The sequence below is a fragment of the Prionailurus viverrinus genome, chromosome A3 (assembly GCF_022837055.1).
Source record: "Prionailurus viverrinus isolate Anna chromosome A3, UM_Priviv_1.0, whole genome shotgun sequence".
Lineage (NCBI taxonomy): Eukaryota > Metazoa > Chordata > Mammalia > Carnivora > Felidae > Prionailurus > Prionailurus viverrinus.
Genome location: NC_062563.1, coordinates 90336198 through 90358850, shown reverse-complemented (window position 1 = coordinate 90358850; position 22653 = coordinate 90336198). Strand labels below are relative to the sequence as shown.

The following is a 22653-nucleotide window of genomic DNA, read 5'->3' as shown; positions in this document are numbered from 1 at the left end:
ATAAGCCCTAGAGCAACCACTAGAACATAAATTTAAAAATTAGCTAGAAAATCATTAAAGAAATTTACATGTCACACTAGAAAATATTCACTAAATGTAATAAAAAGCAGTAAAGGTGGAAAAGAACAACAAAAAGACATGAAACATGGAAAACAAAAAGTAAACCCAACAAATGCACATCTAATCTTAATCCATGACACTGAATGTAAATTGATTAAACAATCACATCAAAAGGCAAAAATTGTCAGATCTAGATTTAAACACACACACACACACACACACACACACACACACACACACACACACACGATCCAACTACAAGCTGTTTACAAGAGATAGACTTTAGACCCAAAAATCCAAATGTACTGAAGAGATGAAAAACACCTACTGTACAAGCAGCAAGTGTAAGAACTGAAATGCCTATACTGACCTAAGACAAAATAGACCTTAAAACAAAAAATGTTACAAAAATTAAAGAAAGACCATTTATAACAACAAAAAGTCAATTCATAAGGAATGTATAACAATTATAAACATAAATGCACTTAATATCATAGTCTCAAATATATAAAGCAAATATGACAGAAAAAAATGGTAAAACAGACAAATAAGAATAGAGACTTCAATATCCTACTTTTGAAAATGGAGAAAACAACTAGGCAGAAGATCAACAAGGATACAGAAGACTTGAACACTATAAACTCCTGGAACTAAGAGACATGTATAGAACATACCACCTAACAATAGAAGAATGCACATCCTTCTCAAGAGTAACCATACATTCTACAGAATAACCTATACACCAAAACATAAAAACAAGCCTCAATAAAATTTAAATGAACTGAAATCATGTAAAACATGTGTTCTCCACCATAAATAGAATCAAATGAGACATTAATAACAAAAGGAAATTTACAAATATATGGAAATGAAATGAGATATTCCGAAATAACCAAGGGGTCAATGAAAACATATTGCAATAGAAATTAAACATATTTTAGATGAATTAAAACAAAAACACAACAAACCAAAACTATGAGTAGATTGCTAAAGTTGTGCTTAGAAATTTATCAGTGTGAACACCTATATCAAAAAGAAAGATCTCAATCCATGCTCCTGGATAGGAAGAATATTGTTAAAATGTCGATACCACCCAAAGCAATCTACATATTCAATGCAATCCCTATCAAAGTAACACCAGCATTCTTCACAGTGCTAGAAGAAATAATCCTAAAATTTGTATGGAACCAGAAAAGACCCCGAATAGCCAAAGCAATCTTGAGAAAGAAAACCAAAGCAGGTGGCATCACAATCCTGGACTTCAAGCCATCCTACAAAGCTGTAATCATCAAGACAGTATGGTACTGGCACAAGAACAGACACTCAGATCAATGGAACAGAATAGAGAACCCAGAAATGGACTCACAAACGTATGGCCAACTAATCTTTGACAAAGCAGGAAAGAATATCCAATGGAATAAAGACAGTCTCTTCAGCAAGTGGTGCTGGGAAAACTGGACAGTGAGATGGAGAAAAATGAACCTGCACCACTTTCTAACATCATACACAAAAATAAACTCAAAACGGATGAAAGACCTCAATGTCAGACAGGAAGCCATCAAAACCCTCGAGGAGAAAGCAGGCAAAAACCTCTTTGATCTTGGCTGCATCCAACTTCTTACTCAATACGTCTCCGGAGGCAAGGGGAACAAAAGCAAAAGTGAACTACTGGGACCTCATCAAAATAAAAAGCTTCTGGGGCGCCTGGGTGGCTCAGTTGGTTAAGCGGCCGACTTCGGCTCAGGTCACGATCTCGCGGTCCGTGAGTTCGAGCCCCGCGTCAGGCTCTGTGCTGACAGCCCAGAGCCTGGAGCCTGTTTCGGATTCTGTGTCTCCCTCTCTCTCTGACCCTCCCCCGTTCATGCTCTGTCTCTCTCTGTCTCAAAAATAAATAAACGTTAAAAAAAAAAAAAATTAAAAAAATAAATAAATAAAAAGCTTCTGCACAGCGAAGGAAACAATCAGCAAAACTAAAAGGCAACCGACAGAATGGGAAAAGATATTTGCAAATGACATATCCGATAAAGGGTTAGTATCCAAAGAACTTACAAACTCAACACCCAAAAAACAAATAATCCACTGAAGAAATGAGCAAAAGACATGAATAGACACTTCTCCAAACGAGACATCCAGACGTCTTCAACTGACACATGAAAAAATGCTTAACATCACTCATCACCAGGGAAATACAAATCAAAACCACAATGAGATACCACATCACACCTGCCAGAATGGCTAACATTAACAACTCAGGCAACAACAGATGTTGGTGAGGATGTGGAGAAAGAGGGTCTCTTTTGCACTGCTGGTGGGAATGCAAGCCGGTGCAGCCACTCTGGAAAATAGTATGGAGGTTCCTCAAAACACTAAAAATAGAACTACCCTATGACCCAGCAATTGCACTACTAGGCATTTTTCCACGAAATACAGGTGTGCTGTTTCAAAGGGACACATGCACCCCCATGTTTATAGCAGCACTATCAACAATAGCCAAAGTATGGAAAGAGCCCAAATGTCCATCGATGGATGAATGGATAAAGAAAATGTGGTGTGTGTATACACACACACACACACACACACACACACACACACACACAATGGAGTATTACTCGGCAATCAAAAAGAATGAAATCTTGCCATTTGCAGCTACATGGATGGAACTAGAGGGTATTATGCTGAGCGAAATGAGAGAAAGACAAATATCATATGACTTTACTCACTGAGGACTTTAAGAGACAAAACAGATGAACATAAGGGAAGGGAAACAAAAATAATATAAAAACAGGGAGGAGGACAAAAGAGAAGAGACTCATAAATATGGAGAACAAACTGAGGGTTACTGGAGGGGTTGTGGGAGGGGGGATGGGATAAATGGGTAAGGGGCATCAAGGAATCTACTCCTGAAATCATTGTTGCACTATATGCTAACTAATTTGGATGTAAATTTTTAAAAATAAAAAATAAAATTAAAAAAAAGAAAGATCTCAAATCAATAACCTATTCTTCTATCTTAAGAAACAGTAAAGAGCCCAAACTAAAACTGAAGTGTGAAAGGAAGGAAAAAATAAAGGCAAAAAGGAAATAAATGAAACAGAGGTTTAATTTTTTTTTTTAATTTATTTTTGAGGGGGGGGGGGGGGCAGAGAGAGGGAGGCATGGCATCCGAAGCAGGCTCCAGACTCTGAGCTGTCAGCACAGGGACCAACGCAGGCTCAAACCCACGAGCTGTGTGATCATGACCTGAGCTGAAGTCGGTCACTTAACCAACTGAGCCACCCAGGCGTCCCTGAAGCAGAGATTTAAAAATAGAGAAAAACAGATCAGAAAAAGTAGAGGAACAAAAGTTTATTTCCTTGAAAAGATGAACATAATTGACAAAATTTAGCTAGACTCACCAAAAAAAGAGAAAGAAAAAGAAATCTCAAATTATCAAAATCAGGAATGAAAGAAGGGATATTACTACCAATTTAACAAAATAAAAAGGAGTGACTAGGCCAGGCAGCTTTACAGTTGAGTTTCATCTAATAAAAACTAATACCAACCCTTTACAAACTCTTCCAAAAACTAGAGGAGACAATGCTTCTCATCTCAACTTGTGACAGTAGTATTACCCTTGTATCAAAACCCAATTAACAACAAAAATCACAAAAAATCTATACGCCAATACCTCTATGAATATAAACACAAAAGTCCTCAAAAAAATTACTAACAAAACAAATCAAAAAATACGTAAAAAGAATTGTATGCCATAACCAAATGGCACATATAACCAAGAATGCAAGGTTGGTTCAACATATGAAAATTAATTACCGATGCACCTTATTATTAGAATATAGGGCAAAAACCATATGATCATCATAAAAGAAGCAGAAAAAGCATTTGACAAAATCTAACACCTTTAACATGGTAAATATGCTCTAAAAACTTCAAATAAAAGGGAACTTCCTCAACCTGATAAAGAGCATCTACAGAAATCCCACAGCTAACATCATACTTAATGATAAAAGACTTCATACCTCTTCACAAAGACCAGGACAAATGATGTCTGTTCTTGCCACTTCAATGCAACATTGTACTGAAGGTTCAGAGCAATTGGGAAATGAAATATATAAAAGGCACACATGGAAAGAAAGAAGACTACATTTGCAGATGACATGGTCTTGTATATAAAGAAATCCACACACAAAAAAATTAAATATAATAAACAAATAGTCCAGCAAGATTGCAGCTATAAAATTAACATAGAAAATTCAACACTAGCAAGGAATATTCCCAAAGTGAAATTAAGAAAACAATTTTTCAATAACAACAAAAAGATTAAAATACAGAGTTAATTTAACAAAGAAGTACAAGACTTGTACCCTGGAAACTACAAATATTGTTGAAAGAAATGAAGAAAACCTAAATCCCAGAAAGATGTCCCATATTTATAGGTCAAAGTATTTAATATAAGATGGCATAGTCCCAAATAAAGGAAAGACCACCTATGTTCACAGACCAAAAAATTTAATATTATTATGATGGCAATACTCCCAAACCAGATCTACACATTCAACACAATCTGACTCTACTACAATATGGATGAACTTTCAAAACATTATTCTAAGTAAAATAAGCCAGTCACAAAAAGACAAATACTGTATGAGTCCACTTATATGAGGTATCTAGAGTAGTCAAATTGAGAAACAAAAAGTAGAATGATAGTTGACTACCAGTGGGGGAAATGGGGAACTGCTGTTTAATACTAACAGTTTCAGTTTTACAAGTTTTGTGGATGGATGACAGTAATATTTATACAATGTGAATATTTAACACCATTGCACTATATTCTTAAAAGTGGTTAAGATGGCAAATTTTATATTATGTGTATTTTACCACTACTAAAAGTATTAATTTTTTAAAAGGAAAAAAAACCCAATAAAGTGGACTTCATCAAAATTCAAAACTATATGCTGTGATTAATACCATCAAGTAAGTGAACAGACATCCCAGAGTCGGAGGAAACTTTTGCAAATAACATATCTGATAAAGGACTTGTACCCAGAATCCATTAAAGAACTCTTACAACTTCATATTTAAAAAAAATAAATAACCCAGTTAAAAAGTAAGTATCTGAATAGACACTTCTCCAAAGATATACAAATGGGTAATAAACACAAGAAAAAAATGCTCAATATCATTAACAACTAGGCAAAGGTAAATCAAAATCACAGTAAGATACCACTTCATATCCACCAGAATGGCTATAATCAAAAAGACAGAAAATAACAAGTGTTGTTGAAGATGTGGAGAAATTGGAACCCTCATAATGCTAATGGCAAAGTAGTATGTTGCACATTTTGGAAAACAGTTCAGCAGTTCTTTGAAATGTTAAAACACTGTTACTATAAAACCTGTAATTCCACTCCTAGATATATATCAAAGAGAAAGGAAAATATACATATACACAAAAACGTGTACATGAATGTTCACAGCTGTATTGTTCACAGCAGCCAAAAATGGAAAAAGACCCAAATGCCCATCGACTGATAAATGGGTGAACAAAATGTGACATTATCTATATAATTGTGTAATCAATTACTTAATAAAAAAGGAGTATCGATACATACTATTAAATGGATACATCTTGAAAACATACTCAAAAGAAGTTTCTCACAAAAGATCACATGCTGTATGATTTAATTTATATGAAAATGTCCAGAATAGACAAATTTATGGACACAGTAAATTAGTGGTTGCCTAGATTGCCTAAGGCTGAGGGAGGTGTGGAATGGGGAGTAAGTACAAACAGGTACAGGGTACCTAGAGTATAAAAATATTTTAAAATTAGAGTGTAGTGAGGATGGTTACCAGAGATGAGGTAGGGAGATGAAAGGGATCAAGCAGGGCACTTGTGATGAGCACAGGATGATATATGCAGTGTTGAATCACTATATTGTGCACCTGAAACTAACAATACACTGTATGTTAACAAACTGGAATTTAAATAAAAACTTTAAAAAATAAATAAAAATAAAATTAGACTGTAGTGATGTTTGCACAACATAGTGAACTGGATACCTTAAATGGGTGAAATGTATTGCATATGAATTACATCTCAAAAAAGCTGTTTTTAAAAAAAGCTAATGACAGATGGTTTCAATTTCCATTCTAAATATATCATTTCTCCTTCCAAAGCTCTAGCTTAGTTGCTCTTATTATATATTTTAATAGTTTTTAAAAAAGAGAATTTTCTTGTCCAACACATAAAGAGCTTAGAAGTCACTCACATCTGCACCAGAAAAGAGCTGAACAAACTGAAAATCAAAACTCTTAAATCCATCAGAGAACTGAGTTCACAGGATAAACAACTGTTCTGAAAACCAGAGAGACAAATAAAAAGAATCAGAGAGGGATTAATATTAAGGGAGCAGAAGGCACTGGAATAAAAAATGGGCAGGAAAAATTAAACTGCAATTAACCAACTGCTAGAGGCTAAGCATGAACTCACTTTAGAGAGAAAACTCCTTGGGGAGGGTGTCTGGGTGGTTAGGTTAAGGTCCAACTTCAGCTCAGATCATGATCTCATGGTTCATGAGTTTAAGCACCACATCAGGCTCTCTGCAGTCAGTGCAGAGCCCACTTTGGCCTCAGTCTCCCCCTCTCTATGCCCCTTTCCCCCCACTCTCTCTCTCAAAAAGAAGAGCAAACAATTAAACACAAAAAACAAACAAACAAACAAAACCGAAAAAACAAAACTCCAAAGCCCAGGGAGGACTCTATATTTTCATGAGCTTTACTTCCAGGGGCCTCACAAGGTTCCCAAGATGAAGATGGGACAAAAATACCCTCATACTCTTGGCACAGGGAATGGTAAAGTAACCATTTTAGAAAAAGCCTGGAGCCCTCTGTTTTCCATAATAGAGGGATCTCAAGGGAAACTATATTATCAGAGCCCGACTGCCTACTTTTTACCTGAGTTAAACCAACCTAGAAGGGAAACACCCAACTCTAGCCCCACCCCACCCCCAAGCCTTCCTGTTTCACCTAAGGAGAGGAAAAACGCTAAGAATAGCACTTGTAAAAGTAATAGCCTAGGGATATAGGCTCACTAAAAGACTGACACCTAATCATAGGATTATTATAATGAAACCTCTCCCCTCCACGCCTACCACTAGATCAGTAAGGCTCCTCTATAATAACAAGACATTACAAATGATAGAATGGAAGCAAGGCTCAGACTCTATTTAAGGAGTGTCAAAGGAAACCAAAAGACAACACAGGAGACAAAAAACAAAGACACCAGAGGAAATTTTACTGTCTGACAACAGTTACCACAAACAGTAATACTGCGTAACTTTTAGTCAGTAAACTAAAGCTTCACATCTAAGGCCTATTTACCTTAGTTCTTTTCCCTAATACCTCAAGCACAGTGTTTAACAAAAAATTACAAGGCATGTTATAAGACAAAAAACAGTCTGAAGAGACTAAGCAAGCAAAAGAATCTGACTCAGATATGGCAGAGATTTTGGAATTATGAGACCAGGAATTTTAAATAACTATAACTAATATGCTTAAAGCTCTAATAGAAAAAGTGGACAAAATTCAAGAAGAGATGAGTGATATAAGCAGAGAGATGGAAACCCTAATAAAGAATGAAAAAGACATGACAGGGATGCCTGAGTGCCTCGGCAGGTTGAGCATCTGACTTCAGCTCAGGTCACGATCTCACAGTTTGTGGGTTCAAGCCCCGCATCAAGCTTTGCTCTCACAGGATAGACCTTGCTTCAGATTCTCTGTCTTCCTCTCTCTCTCAAAAGTAAACATAAAAAATTATTAAAAATTGTTTAAAAAAAAAATGACAGAAATCAAAAACAGCATAACAGAAATGAAGGATGCCTTTGATGGGCTCATCAGTAGGCTGGACATGCCAAGGAATGAATCAGTGATTTTTAACAGTAGGTCAATAGAAACTTCCCAAACTGAAATGTAAAGTGGGGAGAAAAAAACACAACAACCCCAGAACAGAATGTCCTTAACAGAACTTAAGGCCAATTTCAAAGGATATAAAGGCAAAAATGAGGTGGTACCCTGAGAATGCTTTACCAAACCATGCTATAATCTGTAAAAGAGAACCCAAAAAAACATTTTTAGAAATGATTCCCTTCTCAAATCCTATAGTGGTCCTCATGTTTGAGACCAGGACAGAAATGATCTGGGACTCAGATAGTTCTAACATCACAATTATTGCTGATAAAATTAGAGGATATTTGAGGCCAGTCATTTCAACTATGCTCATCACTAAAATCCCTGGTCCAAACAAAAGCCAACATTGCCAGTCTCCTGTCCCCACATTCTATTACTGCTCTATTTTCTTATCTTGGTTCCTCTCACTATTTATTCCTCCCCTCCCAATTTTTCTTCTGTGCTCTTTGAAACAATCTTTCTCAAATTTTTCATAGAACACTCTCCAACTTTCTGTCTTGAAAAAAAAAAAAGAAAAAAAAGAAACTTTATTTTCCCCTTGTTAATACTACTGCCATTTCAGCCCTCTTCCATACACCATGACTCTGGAAACAAAGAGAGATGGAAGTGGCATTTAACTACTTGTCACAATGATTTCTTTACTATTATTTTCCATATTTCTCAAATTAAAAAAAAAAGAAAGAAAAGAAAACCTTCTTTTTGAGGCTTAGGCTACACACAACTTCTCTACCATCCTTCATCTATCACTTTCTTCTTGCAACTCCCAGTCCCTCCCATTCATTTTTTGAAGACTTCAAGGTCCACAGATTTTCCCTAATAACCAAATCCCATATTAACCAGAAAATAATTAAACATAACTAACTAATTCAAAAAGCTAGCCTCAAAAACACCTACTTTCTATCCTAGTGATTTTTATTCAGTTTCAACTATCCAATCCCAGGGCCATGCAACAGATCCAGTCACCCTTCAAACTGATCCTCATTTAAATGTACCACCTCATGGCACAAAAACAGACACTCAGATCAATGGAACAGAATAGAAAACCCAGAAATGGACTCAAAAACGTATGGCCAACTAATCTTTGACAAAGCAGGAAAGAATATCCAATGGAATAAAGACAGTCTCTTCAGCAAGTGGTGCTGGGAAAACTGGACAGTGACATGCAGAAGAATGAACCTGCACCACTTTCTTACACCATACTCAAAAATAAACTCAAAATGGATGAAAGACCTCAATGTCAGACAGGAAGCCATCAAAACCCTGGAGGAGAAAGCAGGCAAAAACCTCTTTGATCTTGGCTGCATCCAACTTCTTACTCTATTGTAGAGTGTACTCTACAATACTCTAATGTAAAATGTCTCCGGAGACAAGGGGAACAAAATTCTTACTCTAATGTAGAATGTCTCTGGAGGCAAGGGGAACAGAAGCAAAAATGAACTACTGGGACCTCATCAAAATAAAAAGCTTCTGCACAGCGAAGGAAACAATCAGCAAAACTAAAAGGCAACCGACAGAACGGGAGAAGATATTTGCAAATGACATATCCGATAAAGGGTTAGTATCCAAAATCTATAAAGAACTTATCAAACTCAACACCCAAAAAACAAATAATCCACTGAAGAAATGAGCAAAAGACATGAATAGACACTTCTCCAAAGAAGACATCCAGACGTCTTCAACTGACACATGAAAAAATGCTCAACATCACTCATCATGAGGGAAATACAAATCAAAACCACAATGAGATACCACCTCACACTTGTCAGAATAGCTAACATTAACAACTCAGGCAACAACAGATGTTGGTGAGGATGTGGAGAAAGAGGATCTCTTTTGCACTGCTGGTGGGAATGCAAGCCGGTGCAGCCACTCTGGAAAATAGTATGGAGGTTCCTCAAAACACTAAATAAAAATAGAACTACCCTACGACCCAGCAATTGCACTACTAGGCATTTTTCCACAAAATATAGGTGTGCTGTTTCAAAAGGACACATGGACCCCCATGTTTATAGCAGCACTATCAACAATAGCCAAAGTATGGAAAGAGCCCAAATGTCCATCGATGGATGAATGGATAAAGAAAATGTGGTATATGTACACACACACACACAATGGAGTATTACTCGGCAATCAAAAAGAATGAAATCTTGCCATTTGCAACTACATGGATGGAACTAGAGGGTATTATGCTGAGCAAAATTAGAGAAAGACAAATATCATATGACTTCACTCATATGAGGACTTTAAGAGACAAAACAGATGAACATAAGGGAAGGGAAGCAAAAATAACATAATAACAGGTGCGGGGGGGGACAAAACATAAGAGACTCTTAAACATGGAGAACAAACAGAGGATTACTGGATGGGTTGTGGGGGGGGGGGGGGCTAAATGGGTAAGGGGCATTAAGGAATCTACTCCTGAAATCATTGTTGGACTATATGCTAACTTGGATGTAATAAATAAATAAATAAATAAATAAATAAATAAATAAATAAATAAATGTACCACCTCAATCTGACCAAAATTACCTATTATTCTAGCTCTTTCCATAAATATATCCACCTCATCTATTCAACTTCATAAATAAATCACTGTACCTTCTATTTTCTCCAATAACTCTTGTGGTTTTTCTTCTCTCTCTCTCCAAGCAGGCTGAAACCAAGGTGATCAACTCTTACTGATTCCCTTCCACTGCTTTCCATCTATCCCATCTACCCAATCAATAAATCCCTCAACCAGGGATCAATCCTATAACTCACCTTCTGCAGTCCTTTAGCAAACAAAGATCAGAGATTCTATTAAGGCTGACAACTTTACAAAATCATCTCCCACCTCAGCTGACTTCTCAGAACTATCTGCCAATTCTTTTGCTTGCCCTTGGTCAGCTCCAACCCCTATTCACTTTAATGTAAATTCTGAACCTGCACCAAGCTACTCACCTCAAACCTCCAACCCTTCTTTACCACTTCCTGCTTCCCTCAGCAAATAATCTTGCTTTCTACCTCAAAAGTGTTTTCTCAGTTTCCTCTCTACAAACTTATTTGGATCCACTCTTCTCTTGTGCTCAATTAGTTTCTTTTTTCCCTTCAAGTCACAAAAAGGAATACAGAAATAAACTGACTCTAATATCAGACTCCTCCATGTAATTCAGTTCTAAACACTGTCATAAAGACTGCAATGAAAAATCAAATGGTTCATCTAATAAAAGATCTGGGGATTTAAATACACCTATTTCAAAGTTAACATTATTGCAGGAGCTCAAAATTAAAAAATCAGCCATAGCATGATATTTTTAACAAGCTAGCCTTAAGAACACCCAATATCTCCTCTTCTACATACCTGCTAAATGTTTGAGAGTCTTTTGCACAGTGTCAGGAGATACCCTCAACATTCTGAGATCTGAATAGTGATACTCCAACTCTCTGGTTAGCTCATGAGGAACAAATGGAGGCAATACAGATGAAAAAGACTGATTAATGTCTGTATTGGAATGATCTACCTATAAAAAGAGACAAAATTTTAAGACAATAACATTAATTTTAGACTTCATCTGATAAAAAAACAAACCTAATTTTCATGAAAATGAATACTAAACAGTTATGCCAGTTCCTTAAGTTCATATTCTCCACCCTCCCGAATTCATATACAAGTCATATCCTGTTTGGTCAATTCTATGAAGGCTCTACAAATTATTCTGAGGGTCTGGAAGGCTGTCTGCATAGAATATTATTACAGATAGGAAGCCTCGAAGTTTGTTCCATATCATAATATGATCACTGAAGAATTTGAACTTTGGTATATTCCTCTTGACAAGCTCAAAAAAAATTTTTTTAAAGGAAACATATATTGTGAAAGGAAAGAGAAAAGGAAGGAAAACAGGAATATTTTCCAGAAATCCACAAATGTTTAGAAAAAATTAAAACCTCAAAGAACTATGTCTACAATCAAATATCAAAAAACATATGTCCTCAAATTTCTTTAAACAAAAGTAATAATGAAGCAAAAATAAAGTAGAAGAAGCAGCAGTGAACAAAACTGACAATGAAGTAAAGGTTAAATGCTGAAAAAGTTCTCAAAGTTTCATCAGATCCCAGCAAGTCCTTACTAGAAATTAGAAACCATCATTGGTGATGTCAGTATATAAACATACACAATTTTCCATCAAGTTCACTCTCATATAAAAATAATCTATCACTATTAGGGGCGCCTGGGTGGCGCAGTCGGTTAAGCGTCCGACTTCAGCCAGGTCACGATCTCGCGGTCCGTGAGTTCGTGCCCCGCGTCAGGCTCTGGGCTGATGGCTCAGAGCCTGGAGCCTGTTTCCGATTCTGTGTCTCCCTCTCTCTCTGCCCCTCCCCCGTTCATGCTCTGTCTCTCTCTGTCCCAAAAATAAAAAAATAAAAAAACGTTGAAAAAAAAATTAAAAAAATAAATAAAAATAATCTACCACTTTTAGCTTTATTTTCCTAAAAATATTATTCCCTCTTTTTGACGCCCTCTCAGGAGAGTCTAAAGATGTACATAAGCATAAATTTTGTTCTATCCTCTTTTATCAAGGTTTTTTCATTGTATAATGATGAACACAGTCTTAGGAAGTTGGCAGGGTGTAAAAATATTCTACTTCTTCTGCCCTGGTCTACATTTCTCTAGACCAGTGGTTCTCAGTTGTGGGAGATTTTGCCCCCACCCACCTCTCCCCAACCAAGGAACATCTGGCAAGGCCTGGAGACATTTTTCACTGTCATAACTTTGGGCGTGGGGAGGGGGGTGCTACTGGCATCTAGTGAGCAGAAGCCAGGGATATTGCTCAGCATACTAAAATATACAGAAAAGCCCCCCACAACAAAGAATATAGTTAAAAAAAAAAAAAGACAATAGTAAGAGAAACTCTGCTCTAAACATAGCACAAAGTTCTTAGTTTTCAATTACCCCACTCTTAAAGGAGACTTTTTGAAGTACACCTTATTAACATACATATCACATATATGATAGAGACTGTGTGTGTGCATGTGTGTGTGTGTCCCCAGGCACATATATGTACTGAACAGCAGTTTTTCTATTCCAAATATAGAGCTTCCAAATATAGGAAGAAAAAATTTCTATTCCACTCTTGACTACACTAAAATTTCATTAATATTGCTCAGTCATAAAAAAAAATGAAATCTGGCCATTTGCAACAACATGGATAGCTCTAAAAGGTATAATGCTAAGTGAAATAAGTCAGAGAAAGACCAATATCATATGATTTCACTCACGTGGAATTTACGAAACAAAACAAATGAACAAAGAAAAAAAGAGACAAACCAAGAAACAAACTCTTAACTAAAGGGAACAAACTGATGTATACCAGAGGGGAGGGGGTTAGGGGGATGGGTAAAATAGGTGAAGGGGATTAACAGTACACTTATCACAATGAGCACTGAGTAATGTATAGAATTGCTAATGTACAGAATATTATATACCTGAAACTGATATAACACTGTATGTTAACTATACTGGAATTAAACTTAAGTAAATAAATTTTTTAAAAATTCATTATATCAAAGCTTCAAATCATATAGATATTAGACTAGGTAATACAAAATAAAGTGTAGAATGAGAAAGATGAGAAATATTTATTTAAGAGATTAGGAGATCTCCATTACTAATTGAAAATGGGAGGAATCAGAAAGAAAAAAATCTATATTGGTTTATCTCCCAGTTTTTAATCAATAATGAAGAATCGAAGATGATGAAGAAACCAAGAAATGCTAACTCCTCTATAAGAACGAAGAAAATCTACAAGTCAATCTGATTTCAGAAAAAAGTTTGAGTTATTTTGATATAGGCAAGTTATGTTTGAAGTGATGAGAATGTTCACAAGAAAATTTCATGCAAGATCGCATATGGATCTACCTCAGGAAAAATATTAGGGTCTAAAAATAGAGGTGATAACCATCACACAGAGGACAGCATTTAAACCTTGAGAGGAAATCAGGTCCTTGGTGGAAGAGGGGAAACCAACAAAACAAAAATAAAACTAAAGAGTAAACCTTAAATAATATTTAGTTACATGGCCAAAATAAGGAATACTAAAACAGTATTTTTTCACAGAAGCTAAAAGAATGTAATATGCTGCTACTAGGAACGAGAAAGACAGAATAAAATAATGACGGATAGGAGGAAACCACTGGTGAGAGTGTAATAGTCTAGTTTCAGTAAAGTGAAGGGAACAAACAGCCAAGCAGTGCTGCTATATATGTTACCCCATCCAACGTAACAATGCATGAGGTTATTACTATTTCTATTTCTTTATGTAGATAAGTAGAATGATCCTCCAAAGTCATCTGCCCAAGGCACAAAGCTAACAAATAACTGAACAAAGTTTTGACTCCAAATCTCCACTCCTTTCATGGCCCTAAGGTACATCATACATAAGTAGATGCCCAAATAATCCTTTAGAGAAATGATGGTTAAGTATCAAAGTAAGGCAAACAAGTATGAATGACTCTTCTGAGACACAGATGAGAATAAGAAAGAAACCAAGGAGCAGGCAAACCCTCTGAAAGCAAGCTGAGCCATGCAGGAAGATTACTATCATATCGAGCTCCTTGTTTCCCTAATATTGGCATCATGCAACTCCCAGATCATAGAATGGAGCTAAGAGTGAAAGACAATACAGGGAACATCCTCCCTAAACTGAAAAACTATACTTAAGGCTACAGCTGGGGGGCAAATAAAATTTGGAATAATGGTCAGAGTTAATCTTAGCATATCACTATTAACTGAACACATATCTACATTTCTTTATATATTATGTGGATAAAAAGTTGGGGCACCTGGGTGGCTGGGTCAATTAAGCATCCAACTCTTGATTTTGGCTCAGGTCATGATCTTATGGTTCATGGGATTCAGCCCCACATCAGGCTCTATGCTGACAGCACAGAGCCTGCTTGGGATTCTCTCTCACCCTCTCTCTCTCTCTGCCCCTCCCCCACTCATGTGTGCTCTCTCTATATAAATAGATAGATAGATAGATAGATAGATAGATAGATAAAAGTTGATTTAAGTTACATAGGTAGTCTATCAAAAAAATTAGAAACTGTAAGTTTAAAATTGATCATACTTATTTCTTATTCTTACTGAAATTGACTTAGACCAATCCCCTAGCAAAACCTTTACTCTTGCCAAAACAATGAAAAATCTTGGCTTTGGTTTCACTAAAGAATAAACAGGAAGGCAGTTTATGGTACAGTAGTTAAATACATAGATACAATTAGTTTCAAATACTATCTCCTCTACTTGCTAAATAATCATGAGCAAGCTCCTCTAAGTATCAATTGTAAAATAGGGATGATATTAACAATCCTACCTGACAGACTGACCAAAGGACTAAGTAAATTGCAGTATAGGTAAATCTCTTAGCATAGTATTTGAGCACACAGTGTTAGCTATCATTTTCAATCCCACTATTGTTAGACTGAAAATTAAACAATCCTACTTTAGAATGTTAAAGAAAATAAAATTAGCCTCATGGTTCTCTATATTTCAATTTTAAATAAATTCAATAATTATAAATAAAAGGAAAAGTTTATCTCAATAACTTTCTTCATTTTCTCTAATCAAATGCCTGAACCTAAATGTCTAAAAATGATTGCACCCCAAACTAGCAACTTTCTAATGACATACTAATTTTATACGTGGAAAAATAGGAAAAGGAGAGTAACATTAAGTATACAACATCTCTTGTATAACTATATTTAATGACTAACAAGATATAAGGATAGATTATAAGGAAGCTGACAGTATCAGACAAAAGAGGATGGGCAATGGGACCAATGGAACATTAAAGTCAAGGGATCCAAGGATCCAGGAAATGAAGCCCTGTATAAAAGAAAGCTTGACACAGAACTTTCTTAACACCTCAAAGTTATTTTCTAATAAACACACGTAACGATAATAATGATATATAGAGAGAGAGGGAAGGAATGTGTGTATGCACAGGTATGTCACTCATTTGGAAAGGAACTCATTAGTTCCCTTTGGGGACACTAGCTAGTGTGGACATTAAGCACCTCAGTATCCTTCCTGAGGAAACACTGGTTCTTAAAATTTTCAAAACACCTCCTAAGTCAAATCTTTCAGGAGGTTCTAAACAGAAATGTTTAAATCTTCCAGGGTCTATTCCAAGGCTTGTACATTGAAGGCAAGAATGAAAAAAATGTACAATCGACTATTTCTATGAGTGAGTCTAATCTTAACACTGTCCCAAAGGTTCTTGCTGGTATGAACCACCATGTCTCAAGATGAAAGGCCTGGGAGCTCCAAAGGATGGCCTTTCCTAAGACACCACAGAACTCACTAATATGGTCTACAGATCACAAGTAGTTCTTTTATGCCAACCTGTAACAAATTAACGGAGCATATTCTTGTATGTCAGATGAAGACCAGACTGTAAGCCACATGTTGGTAACAGAAGATATAAATGGGCCCTTTACTTTTATCCCCATTTTTCAACTAAAATATTCCTTCCCTACCCCACAAGAAAAGTCAAACAGAAAAACTTACAAGCTCCTGAAAATCACTCTCTTGCTTAGATGACAGTTGTAAGGCAGACTGCCAGTGCAGAAAGCTGTCACAAACCTCTAGATCATCAAGCACATTTTTTAAACCTGCTAGCTCAATGTACTCTCCAGTCAGGTCACCTTGGTCACATACCTGGGCAAAAGAGGAAGTAAAATAAAAACAAGTAACAATACCATTTCCTGAAATGATACTAGAAAAGACTACATTTCCCCCAACCATCATTTTATTGTGTCTTACCTCTCTTTGTAGATCAGCAACTCTTGTACTGCGTACAACAGCATTTTCATCTAGGCTACAGGATTCAGTATCATCATCCAGAGTACAGATGTCAGATTCAGCCTTCACCTGAAGCCCCTCTAGAAAACAGGAGTCATTTTGCATAATTGTATGTATAGTGAAACTGGACTTGGCTCCCATAGGCCGAGGAATTTTATCTTGGCCTACATCAGCTTTCAGCAACGTCTCTTGGCCAACTGCAACTAATGATGCGTTACTGGTCACTGGTAAAGTACCTTGTGACTTTGCATCACATGTCACCAAGTTTGCTGAAAAGCTGCTTCCTACAGTCCATCCTGCAGATGGACTTTCAATGATGTTACTAGAGTTTATATTCTTACCCAAAATATAGTTTGAGGAATCTGCAACTTCTTCCAAGGTTTGCTGCTTTAAATCTTGTAAAACCAACGAATCTGAAGTCCATACTTTCAACGGATAAAAAATGTTTGAAGATCCTACCTTCTCTGTAAGGTCAAGAACAGGAACAGACTCTATCTTCCCAATGGGAAGAAATGGTTCATTGCCTATATCACACTGAAATAAAGCTGACTGTGCTTTGCCAAGACCAACAGCCTGGCTGTGAGATTTTTCACACAAAGAAGCAGATGACTTCCACTCTGGAATAAGAGAAAGTGGCTTAATAAACATTTCCTGAGGAGCACTGGGGAGTGACTTTAAATTAGGATGCCAATAGAAGGAACTATCACCATTATCTTTTTTAAGCAACAATGGTTTTGAAGCTGCTAATTCAAACACCCTAGGAGTGGACTCATAACATGGATGACTAAGCTTATCAAAGAAAGAGCTTTCATCATTATAATTTAATAGGGAAAGATATGGATTTTTTGATTCACTTTCTTGGCTATTATTTATTAAAGACTTATTGATGTCAGTTTGGATTTCATTTACTGTACTCTCTTTCTTGGAAGGCTCAATAGAGGCAATAACTGCCTCAAAGGCTACATTTTCAGAAGCATCAACACTTTTTCCACTAAAAGCAGAAGTTGCCTTTTGGTCTCTTTCCCCTTGAAAATAAAGTTGTTCTGATGTCTCATCCAAGTTGGATTTAAGAGTCTGAAGAGGACCACCAGACACCTCCATCTTAGAGGTACCTGGTCCCCTACAGTGTATATGTATTTCTGAAACTTGTATAGAATTATCAGGAACTACAACACTCTCAATAGACTGTATTTCTGAAGATCTGGGATGCACCTCTGAAAATACTAAGGTTCTTCTACTCTCCTTTAGTTCAAAACCTTGAGATAATTCTTTCCCCTGACCTTCTTCATTTCTTTCACACCCCTCCAAAGAATCTATCATGTCTTTCACCTCATTCTCAGCTGGAGCCTTTAAATAAACACTGTCAAAAAAATGACTACTAGCTGTCAAGGGAATGCCCTCTCCTCTTCTTTCCAACAGACAACACAAGACAGAATGTGACATTTTGTTATTAAAACGAGGAGGAACTTCATGTGGAAAAGAAACACGGTCCTTACTGATCACATGTGTTTCTGGATGGTGTGAAGTTTCCTGTTTGTTCCATGGTATACATGAAAAGGGGGCACTAAAATTGTCACTTCCCTCAGGAATTTTATTTTTATCAATTGTGTCAGATGAATCTGAATAAGAATCATGATCCTTACTGGTTAAATATTTTCCTGACTGCTGTAAAGCTTTCTGTTTCCAATACTGCACATATGAATAAGAATCATCAAAACTGTCACTTTCTTTAGAAGTCATGTATTCATCGCTTGTTTCAGATGAAGCTGAAACTGAAACTTGACCTTCATCTGCTAAACTGGCTTCTGGCTCCTGAACTTCTTGTGTCTTCCATGCCACATATGAACACAGAGCATCACAACTATCGAAGTCTTCGGAGGTTTGCAGTTCATCATCTGTATCAGATGAAACAGTCTCTTCTTTAGTCCCTTGTTCAGGACGTAAAAAGGAGCGCTGAGACCCAACAGCTGCACTACCTAGAAGTGAGTGCTGAGATACACTAATGCAACTGTTAACTAAGTCTGAAGCTACTTCTGAGGCTGCCTGGAATACAGCTTCGCTAACTTCCGACGGTCGAGAAAACCATTCAGTATCTTCAGACTTACCAGGAATTCCCCTGAAAATATACAGTTAAAAATAAATAAATAACACATTAAAAACATTTTTTTTAATACTAACATGAAAAATACAAAACTGGTATGACACTGAAATCAAGATTATTTGAAAAGTGTGTTGAAAAACAAAGTTCTAATTTTAAATTCCCTTAAAGTGGCTAATGACTGAACAAGGCAAACTCCTTATAAATAGAAAATGAACTCCCATTCTTATGACCCTGATATTTTCTCAGCCTTCTCCTAAAACAATTATTACCAAAAACTAGGAATATTTTCATGCTGCCAAAAAAAGATTAAATAAAAAATTCAAACTTTACTATTTAAAACGTTTAATTTATTGGGGCACCTAGGTGGCTCAGTCGGTTGAGCGACCAACTTCAGCTCAGGTCCTGATCTCACGGTTCGTGAGTTTGAGCCCTGCAGCGGGCTCTGTGCTGACAGCTCAGAACCTGGAGGCTGCTTCAGTTTCTGTGTCTCCCTCTCTCTCTGCCCCTCTCCCGCTCGCACTCTGTCTCTCTCTCTCAAAAATAAAGATTAAAAATAACTTTTTAAATGTTTATTATCACCTACCTTAATTTAACATTCATTTAACTTTCACTGATCCTTTTACTACTCATGTACTGTGTTCTTAAAAATCCCTTAAGATGTGATCTACTCCTAAAACACAACAGTAACCTAATTACTGGATGACTATTATAAACAGAATGCTTTTCATAGAAGTAATTTTAAGATACTACATAGCTGTGGGGCACCTGGGTGGTGCAGTCGGTTAAGCATCCGACTTCAGCCAGGTCACGATCTCACGGTCCGGGAGTTCGAGCCCCGCGTCAGGCTCTGGGCTGATGGCTCAGAGCCTGGAGCCTGTTTCCGATTCTGTGTCTCCCTCTCTCTCTGCCCCTCCCCCGTTCATGCTCTGTCTCTCTCTGTCCCAAAAATAAATAAAACGTTGGGAAAAAAAAAAATTTTTTTTTAAAAAAATAAAAAAGATACTACATAGCTGAAGGGCAAAGGTTTTTACTCTGTAAACATCTATAGTTTTTTTTTTAACTTTTTTGTTTGACTATAGTTGACACAGTGTTACATTAGTTTCAGATGTACAACACTTATCATGGTGAGCACTGCATAATGAATAGAACTGTCAAATCACTATGTTGTGCACCTGAAGCTAATATAACATTATATGTCAACTATACTTCAATAATAAAAATTTAAAAATAAACTATGCCTGAAATACTAGAATACATTAAAAATTATTTTTAAATAAGCTGCAGTTGCCTGGCTCATTTTTACACATATGTTACTACACCAAATTAACATGCATCATGTCTTAACCTAGGGCCTTGTTACCTTCAGAGTGTGTGCTCAGAATATCTAACCCCACTCCAAAGTCTCACCTTAGCCTGAAGTCATTTATATTAGCAACAACTTAAAATAAGAAAAGAAAGAGTAAAAAGGTTACATGCAAATAAAAAAATAAACCATCCTACCTCAGAGGTGCAAAATCTAGTTCACTTTGTTGAAATAAGGAATCAGACCCAAGCTCTTGATCTTGTGTCAAACATGTCAGCAAAGGCAAATCAGGAGAAGCAAAGTTGTCTTGTATGACTGCAAAGTTTGAAGTATAAAAATGTTGTGAATGCTGAAAGTTAATTTCTTAGCTTACCCATGTAATAAAGAACCTAAATATGCCACCATCTGGAAGTTTCTATAAGCATCAGAATGGTAACATAGCAGCAGCAGCAACTACCATTTATTCATAGCCTGAAAAGGTCCCAGCACTTAAAGTACATTTAAAAGAAAACCTTGAAGGATAGGTATTATTATACCCATCTTGCAGATGAGGAAACATGATTACAAAATTTAAGAAATATTAATTTGTCCACAAATAACTTAAGTGTCAGAGTGAGAACTGAACCTAAACACTCTAATTTCTTTTTTTTATATCTATAAAGAATATTTTAATTCTTGTCCTTAGGAACTGTAAGACTACACTTGATTTGGAAATGAGACTGTACCAAACAATGGCCAAAGAAGAATCGTCCACTCTATGCCTTTTCTTTGGTCTGGTCGCTCAGAAATATATTATCAGCTATGATTGTTGTCGCTTGTCGCCTCACATTGTTTTTATCTGTGTATTCACCATAGTCAACTTTCCCTTCCACATAGATGCAGGACCCCTTTTTCACATACCGATACGCCACATCTCTGAGGCCTGGTCAGAATACTGATATTCTGTGCCATGTCATCTTTTGACTGACATCACCCATTTGGTATACTTCACTCTCCCCTGACCGCCACATCTCATTCATTGCTAGAGAAAATATCGTGACCGAGTTTTTCCCTTCCACCTGTCTCATGATGGGGTCCTGACCCACTTGCCCAAGGAGTTGCACACGCTTCAGAGATCTTTCAAGAACCAAGCTGCTAGCTATTTCAGACTCACATCTTACAAACTGATGAAATACCTGTAATACAGGTCTCCAAAACATGACCTCTATTTGTTTTTCCTACAACCTACTCTTTGGTCTTCCCACTTAGCAAAGAACTTGTGGCTCCCTCCTCCCTCACTGGATGCTCTAGCCCAAACTAGCCCTAAACACTCTAATTTCTTAGCAAGTACCCTTATCCATTACAAGTGTTTCTTTCCATCTTATAACAAAGTGTAGTCCACAGGTTCCTGGGCATCCCAAAAATATTCTTAGGAGGTGCCTAGAGTCAAAATTATATTCAATATAATATTTAGATGTCATTCGCCTTATTCACTCTCATTCTCTCACAAGGGTACTGTAGAATTTTCCAGAAGCTACATTATCTATGATATAGCAATATATTGAATGCAGAAGCAGGTATCAGAATCTACCTGTCTTCCATGAGGTCAAATATTACAGGGGTTTTAAGTAAAACAATGTTACTCTTCTAAATATTTTTGTTTTAGAAAAGTTATTTTTCTTTTTTTTTTTTCTTTTTTTTTTTTAATGTTTACTTGTTTTTGAGACAGAGAGAGACAGAGCATGAACGGGGGAGGGGCAGAGAGAGAGGGAGACACAGAATCGGAAGCAGGCTCCAGGCTCTGAGCTGTCAGCACAGAGCCCGACGCAGGGCTTGAACTCACGGACCATGAGATCATGACCTGAGCCGAAGTCGGACGCTTAACCGACTGAGCCACGCAGGCACCCCAGAAAAGTTATTTTTCTAAAAAATTATGTAATTTAACACATATGCGGCAATGGAGCTGTTGTTTTATAATGAGTTAATAAATATTTCAGAAATTTCTCAGTTTTAATTTCTAATATGGGAAAATACCAATAACCTACATAAACAAAAGCTCTTTGAAGTCCTCAATAATTTTAATGTAAAGGAGTCTTATGACCAAAAAGTTTGAGAACTGCTGATTCAAAAGAAAAATAATTCTTGGGGTACCTGGGTGGCTCAGTCAGTTAAGCGTCCGGCTCTTGGTTTCCGCTCAGGTCATGATCTCCCAGTTCATGAGTTCAAGCCCGCGTCAGGCTCTATGCTGACAGAGCGGAGCCTGCTTTGGATTCTTTTTCTCTCTCCCTCTCTCTCTCTGCACCTCCCCTGCTTGCTATCTCTCTCTCCCTCTCTCTCTCCAACTTAAAAACAATTTTTTTAAAAAAAAGGAAAAATAGGGGCGCCTGGGTGGCTCAGTCGGTT

General features: G+C 36.7%; 1 protein-coding gene and 1 pseudogene across 2 annotated transcripts in view; both read right to left on the bottom strand.

Moving 5' to 3' along the window:
- ALMS1 (ALMS1 centrosome and basal body associated protein) overlaps window positions 1–22653 on the bottom strand; it is a 227426-nt gene that overhangs the window by 169759 nt on the left and 35014 nt on the right. The window contains exons 4-8 of one of the 2 annotated variants that reach the window (XM_047854529.1): window positions 20469–20586; window positions 17209–18983; window positions 16829–16947; window positions 16574–16723; window positions 11366–11525 (exon numbers count right to left, since the gene is read on the bottom strand). In XM_047854529.1, coding sequence (XP_047710485.1) covers window positions 11366–11525; window positions 16574–16723; window positions 16829–16947; window positions 17209–18983; window positions 20469–20586 — 2322 coding nt within the window. Of the gene's footprint in view, window positions 1–11365; window positions 11526–16573; window positions 16724–16828; window positions 18984–20468; window positions 20587–22653 lie in introns of both variants that reach the window. The other variant, XM_047854528.1, reaches the window with a different exon arrangement.
- Window positions 21027–21857, bottom strand: LOC125163017 (single-stranded DNA-binding protein, mitochondrial-like; annotated as a pseudogene).